This window comes from Saccopteryx bilineata, chromosome 10, assembly GCF_036850765.1.
Source record: "Saccopteryx bilineata isolate mSacBil1 chromosome 10, mSacBil1_pri_phased_curated, whole genome shotgun sequence".
In the NCBI taxonomy this organism is placed as follows: Eukaryota; Metazoa; Chordata; class Mammalia; order Chiroptera; family Emballonuridae; genus Saccopteryx; species Saccopteryx bilineata.
This window is the reverse complement of record NC_089499.1, coordinates 13496271-13503422: the sequence shown is the minus strand read 5'-3', so window position 1 is coordinate 13503422 and position 7152 is coordinate 13496271. Positions and strand designations below refer to the sequence as shown.

Here is a 7152-nt window from a genome sequence, read left to right as displayed (position 1 = left end):
GCAGAGATCAGTAAATGCTACAAATCCCTGCTTTTTTCCCCTAAAGAGCCGTTATACACTCATGACCATCACACTTGCTTCCACCTTTGATTCTTAGCCAAGTACCACATTTAAACCACTACTCACACAACCACCAAGCAAGAGGCTTTTTAGGGCACTGTTTGAATAAAATGCAAAATGAAAGTCTCATGTACTTATTTATTTATTTATCCAAATATATATAACAGAGATTGTAGCTCGTGAAAGATAGGGTGGTAACTGACAAATCAATCATGCTTTTGGTTTTGACATAAACCCCAAATATTTGATGTTAGTGAAAATATCTGCGATGAGCTATTTATTTATTGGCAGTGTTTGAATTTTTACTTAGCATGCAAAAGAGCTATATGTGATAAGCCACGTAATTGCATTGGGGAAAACATTAAATAAAGCTATTGGATAATGTACCTTGAAACATATGAAAAAACACAATTTAAAATTTTAATGTGTTTTTTTGTTTATTCTTTTGTGTTGACATAATTTGAACTGTGTTTCAATCCTAACATTGGCGTGTCCTCTACAGCCCTTTCTAAGTGTCTCCTTCCTCATTCAAACAGTACCAGGGATTATGGTCAGGCAGCCTTATTTTATAGCACTGTAGAAACCATTCGAGGTGAACCCTGAAATACCACTTCCAGCAGCCAGAAAAAAAATAAATGAAACAGCTGGTTCAGTGAGTCCACAGTATGTTCACACACTGAGCTGGGGGATCCCTGGAGCTCAGAGGCTGGAGGCGAGGCTGTGAGGCTGTGAGGTAGGGGTGGCAGTCAGGGGCTCAGTCACAGTGGGCCTTGCCCTCGGCCACCCCGGAGCTGGGTAAGTTTCCATTGCAGAGTGTCTGGAGCGGTGAATGGGGCCTGTCTTCCAAGGCGCACTGGGTCACCTTCACCATGTACTTTCGAAAGGCCTTCTGAATAACAGCGGCACATCTCTCCTCTTCCATCCTCTTGGTGGTGGTGACTATGGGTTCGTATAACTTCTTGAGAGGGTTGGCTTCCATGAACTTCTCCTCCATCATTGCTTTCATGCTGTCCAGGCCGTTGGACTCACCGAGCACCCTCGTGGTGAAAGCGAAGAGGATATCCAGGCAGTGCAGGCGGTCTCCGCTCACCATGGGCAAGTCCATTACTAGAAACTGAAATTTATTTGGCTTTGCCACCCGCAGAGGCTCCGGAAGGGCATCGGCAAAGTCAGAAAGGGAAGAATACTTGATAAACTGCGTCGCTTCTGGGTCAAACTTTTCCCACACTTCATAGAACATTTCAAAGTCGTCTTCACCCAGAGGGTCCTCACTTTCTTCAGTGGCTGTATTGAAGTTCTCTAAAATCACAGCGATGTACATGTTGACCACAATGAGAAAGGAGATGATGATGTAGCTGACGAAGTAGGTGACGGCTATGGTCGAGAGGTGGTGGTCCTGTTTGGAGTTGGGTGAAGTGCCCGACTGCAGCATGGGTTTGAGGAGGGTATCCCAACCTGCTGAGGTCGTTATCTGGAAGAGACAGAGCATGCTGCCTACAAAAGTGTCAAAGTTGAATATGTCATCAATTCCAGAGTTTCGATCCACAGAGCTAAAAAAGTTCATGCCAAAAATGGCATAAATGAACATAACCAGAAAGAGTAGTAGACCGATGTTGAACAGAGAGGGAAGGGACATCATCAGCGCGAAGAGAAGGGTCCTGATTCCTCGCGCTGCCCGAACAAGCCTCAGGATTCGGCCGATCCGAGCCAGGCGGATGATTCTGAAGAGTGTGGGAGGGAAAGGAATGGCCTCCTGACTTTCTAAGGCAGAAATCATTGCACCTTAGAGAAGGAGAGAAGTCAAGTCAGTTTCCGGCAGGCACTCCCGTTTCAGACCCAGACTGTCTCTCCTGCCTTGGAATCTTAGTGGGACCAACTTTCATCAATACCTTTTCATTTATGCACAAAATTAAGACTTTTCTTCACCTATAGAAGGGAAAAGATCTATCTGCACCTTAACTTAGAAAATAATTTCCAGGGACCATACAGTTTTAGATGGGACTTTATAGGGATAAAATGTCTAAAATATTAAAGACCCAGGGAAAAGAAAGAAAATCCAGCTTATGAGAGGCCATTTAGTGAGTCATTGCATGCACTTGAAGTATATTATCTATGTTGGGCATTTAAAGTTATTCATGGGGTAACAAAATAATAGTTTACCATATTTATTGGATATACAGAATCAAAACCAGATAAACTACAGATGGAGTCTTTCAGATTACAGTGCAAAGAGAGATTTCTGCTAATGAAGGTTGGCTTGAGTCTGAGCTATCAGTGAAACTTGTGGGACCCCTAAACTCGAAGTTCCTTAAAGGAACAGGTTCTTATTTGCATAGAGCAATTTGAATACGGCCTGCCTTATGTGAGGTGAGGGCTGGAAGGAGATGTTGGTGTCAGGATGCTCAGCTTTGGGCTAGATCTGCTGCGAATCTCTCATATTTGCTAATATTCTAAGAATTCTTGAAGTCCAAACTCAAAAAGTTAAGAGACTACATTGGAGCTACTTTCACTGTTGTTGTAGACATGGCATCTCAAGCAGAGGTTTCTGCAAACTGCCTAACATTTGCCCTAAAAGGTCACCCTGTTCCCTCGTTGCCTACTCTGCAGGCAAGTGAAACAAAGATTTAAAGCCAACTCACATTTTGGCCCAAATATTACAGAATGGTCGGAACACGCTTGGCCTGTGCAGACACGGCCGTGCTCTGGCGTCCTCTAAGGCCCTTAGGAATGATGGGCGGCCACCACCACCACCTGCTCTCACCTGATGACTGAAGAGAACTAACTGATAGCATACTTCACCGACGGCCCAAGTGTGTCGAGGAAGTTTAATGTATGCTTTAATTGGGCGTCCACTCCTGGTGAGATGTGAAATTTATGAAGTACCAATTCAGCAACCACTGAGGGGTCCCTCCCTTAGGGCCCGCCTCCTCCACGAATAGTTCTTTAAGCAACCACGCCCACAGAAATTGGTCCCATCTCTGAGCTCAGTTCCTCTGTGCACCGCGTCATTTGATGTTCAATTAATTTCTTTTTCTGACTCTTTAAGGTGAGTAGGTCTTCATACTGCAACTGGATTGTTAACTCTTTGAGAGTTAACAGCCGTTTTTATTTCTCTCAGAGCTTAGGAAAGAGCTTGAGAAAGTGCAGAGGCTAAGTGTTGAATGGCGGACCGACTGGCAAATGCATATAAAATGCTACCCATACTGGGGAGAAGGATTTGGTTCAATGTGCGTATTTCCTCCACCATTGGAGCAAAATACTGGCCAGTGCTACGCAGTGGAAGTGCACTTACCTAACATTCGTTCAAAGGACAGAAGGCAGAGGTATGTCTACAGATGGGGCGATGCCAGGCACTGCCTGGCAGGAGCTCAGGGGACGGGGATGAGAAGCTGCTCTCTGCGCACTGGAGTGAGAGCTCTACAGGCTCCCAGGGCGCTGGCCCAGGTCAACCTACTGCCGTTTTCTAACACGGTGGCTTCTGTCAGTTCCACCAGGGTTTGTGATTGAAATCGAATTGACCTTTAATAAAGATTAAAGGTCCATTTAACTGTAAGCACATGGAAGGACCTGTTGGGAAACTTTATCTACATAAATTCATGGCTTAGCAACTGTGAACTGTACCATCTCCTTGCCCTCTGAAAAACTTCATTGCTGCTGCAGAGCTAGGAACCAAAATATTCAATATTTTGATTCAACATATCTGTTTAATGCCTCCTTTCTGAAATAGCACAAAAGCTTCCACCTGTGAAATCAGTTTTTATTGTCTTCACTGCTTTTTGAAATATGAGAAGGGCCCCTGGGCAGTTTTACACAATTATAGAAAGTCAAATGATTGATTTAGTGAAGCCCAGACTTCAGGAAACCCAGAGTAAACTCTATGGTTTAGCCATGCGTTAGAAAGACTTTACGGTTTTGCCTCCACTCTTCTTTCACAAACCTATAGTTAACCAGGCCTGTGGTTGGGGAAAGCATACTGATTGTAGAGTGAGCTTGTTGGTGAATGGGGTCCAAGCAGTTGAGACAAGCATAGCTCACACTGTGGTTTATGTTAACAAAGGCACAGAGCAATGAGGAAGTGCTGCGTGGCCCTATGACACACTGGTGGTGGCCTGATGTGGCATGGGTCGCAGAGGCCTGGTAGCAGGGTGAGGGAAGGCCTGGCAAGACCACGGGGCATACTAATTGTGATCTGACACCCATGTAAATACTGAACTAAAAAAAAAACCATGGAAATTAAGTGCCAATTCCTTAAAGCTATAAAGTGTTCATTAGGGGTTACGGTTGCACAGGAAAGGGAGAACTCTGACTCAGTTACCTGCATAAACCAGGTATGTCCACAGAGCCTTTTAAGTCACCTTCATTTCGTCTATCTCCACTGAATGAGTGACCCGTGTTATTTTTGCTCAGCTCTCTATTTCAGTCGTGTAGACAGTCAAGGGAACGGAAATGACTCTATCTCCCAGCAGTTTGCCAGTCGAGAATGGCGTAGCACACCTATGTTTTCAGAACTCCCATTAAACCTAATTTGTTGCTTTGTGGCTAGTTTGGATATATTTCCAAAATAACCTGATTTACAAGTTTACTTCTGACTCTCAGATGAAAACCCCCTCTGGCTGCTGATTTAACTTACTAACAATAGAAAGGACCACAATCACACAGTCAAATAAATTCCAGCCATTGGTGAAGTAGTACTGCCTCAAAGCAAAGATTTTGATGAGACACTCAATGGTAAAGATGGCCACAAAGGCCAGGTTGAGATGATCAAGGGTGGATTTCGCTTCGGCACTCTGACCGTCTGACTCCGCCATCATGCAAACCATGTTGAGGAGAATGAAGACGATGACGATCACGTCGAAGACCTGGCTCGTGACCAAGTCGAACACAAGACCCTGGCATTTGTTCTGAGAGAAAAAAAAAAGAAAAAGAAAAAGAATCATAGGTCACTAAGAGTTGTTAGGATAAAATCACATAAATAAAAAAGGCACGTACAGCAGAATTTCTTCTCTTACAATTAAAGCAGTTTCTAGAAATAACGCACAGACCTTTTCTAAAGGGCAAAAATTCATGCGTACATATTTTCATTTAGATTTAATTAAAAAACCGGTTTTTTAAGCCATAGGCTTATAGCTTTAATTTTATTTTAAGACAAAACAGTATAAATAAAATAGTCTTAGTAACAATATAACTTTGATGTGATGGGTGAGGTTTTGCTGAAATAAAACAGCTCTTGTTGGATTTAGTAATAAGAAGATAAACTTCAGTTTCTATGCTTCATTTGTTTCTGTATTTTGACTTTCATAATATTAATGCACAGCATACCTGCTCACATAATTATGTTGGACAAAATAGATTTATCATCTCCAAGGCTCCATTTGTCAGTTCAGACTAATCAAACCTTATACTAACCATAACTCTATATTCAAGCAATTCTTAAATACCAATTTCCTAATTCTTGCTCACTTGAAGATAAGGCTAGAGGCCCTGGCCGGTTGGCTCAGCAGTAGAGCATCGGCCTGGTGTGTGGAAGTCCCAGGTTTGATTCCTGAGCCACAAAGCACACAGGAGAAGCGCCCATCTGCTTCTCCACCCTTCTCTCTCTTCTTTCTTTCTATCTCTCTCTTTCCGTCCCACAGCCAAGGCTCCACTGGAGCAAAGTTGGCCCAGATGCTGAGGATGGCTGTACGGCCTCCATCTCAGGTGCTAGAATGACTCTGGTTGCAGTGGAGCAATGCCCCAGATGGGTCAAGCATCACCCCCTGGTGGGCTTGTCAGGTGGCTACCAGACAAGGCTAGAAAAATGGGTTCTGATCCAAGAGTTACTAAAAAAGGAAACAGAAAAGCTGATTATTTCATATTATTACTGATAGTCAACTTGCATATTGGTTTGTACACAGGTGGCAATACTGCTCACAAAGTGAGTATGTGCTAACTGCACTGTACAAACTCAAGTCTGCATGCCTAATCTACCGCGTGCAGTGAAACGACTGAATTGTTCCACTGTATTCTCTACTCTAACTGCTGCGAAGTACTACTTAGTGGGAAACTGTTCTTCAACACAAACTTAGATACTGATATTTTATGACATTCTTGGCTATACATTGGTTGTTTTACAATATATTGGTATATATTATATTATATTATATCATATCATATCATATCATATTAATCACTTAATCAAAGTACACCAGCACTATTCTATTTAGAGAGCTCATGAATGTCTAAGAATTCATCTTTAGAACCCCAGACATCTGTTATGGTAATCGAGGCTACAGATGATGATGGTTTTGGTGGTACCAGTGGAGAAAGGTATAAGCACTTCGGTTTACAAGGTAATGGAGTCAGAGAGTGAAGGATAGTTGAAGCTATCCATCTGGCTGCTGGAGCCATTCAAGCAGCCAGAAAGCAGAGGAGAAGGAATGTGGGATGGAGATGCTTGAGCATGTTGAGTTTGAGGGCCATGGGCAGGTAGAGGTCTGGGTTTCCAGCTCAGGTAGAGAGCTGGAAGACAGATAGGAAGTGCATTGGTATCAATATTGATATGAATTAAAACCAAGAGAGTGAGTGATATCACTCAGCAGAGCAAGGTCGATGCAAAGAGGGCAGGGAAAGCACCGGAGGGAAACGACAGGCAAGTTGGTGTCTTTCAAACGTTGTGCCAGGAACCCTAAAGCTTTTATCAGGAGTCTGGAGAAGAAACTTGAAAGTCAAGTGCATTTACTGTGTGGAAATGTATCTGGGAGGTCAGAAAGGACCTGAGAAAAACCACTTTGAAGGGTGCTCCCCAGGGAAGCAGAAAGTGGGGTGAGAACAAACATGAGCGAGAGAAGGTATTGGCTTTACAGGGGAACCCAACTATTTGGACAAATGAAGGAAATGAAGAATCTAAGTTACCTAAAGTGGTAGATAGTCAAAATCATTCTATGTATGATTTTTAATCCCCATAATAAAGCCGCCCTGTGGGGATACACCAGGAAGAACCAGAAATGGGTCCAGACCCCTTACTCCACTGCTGGAAATGAAATCCACTCTGTGCAGGCGCAAACAGCTGTATTCACCCCTGCCCCCCATGCGATTGCTATTCATTTGTTCCAA

The 7152-nt window shown here is 43.4% G+C and overlaps 1 protein-coding gene across 1 annotated transcript in view; it reads right to left on the bottom strand.

The window, feature by feature from the left end:
- Positions 1-245: 245 nt before the first annotated feature.
- Positions 246-7152, bottom strand: part of SCN11A (sodium voltage-gated channel alpha subunit 11) — a 136233-nt gene continuing 129326 nt past the window's right edge. The window contains exons 29-30 of the mRNA XM_066244425.1: positions 4691-4961; positions 246-1842 (exon numbers count right to left, since the gene is read on the bottom strand). Of these exons, the coding sequence (XP_066100522.1) occupies positions 815-1842; positions 4691-4961 (1299 nt within the window). The 3' untranslated portion in view covers positions 246-814. The remainder of the gene's footprint in view (positions 1843-4690; positions 4962-7152) is intronic.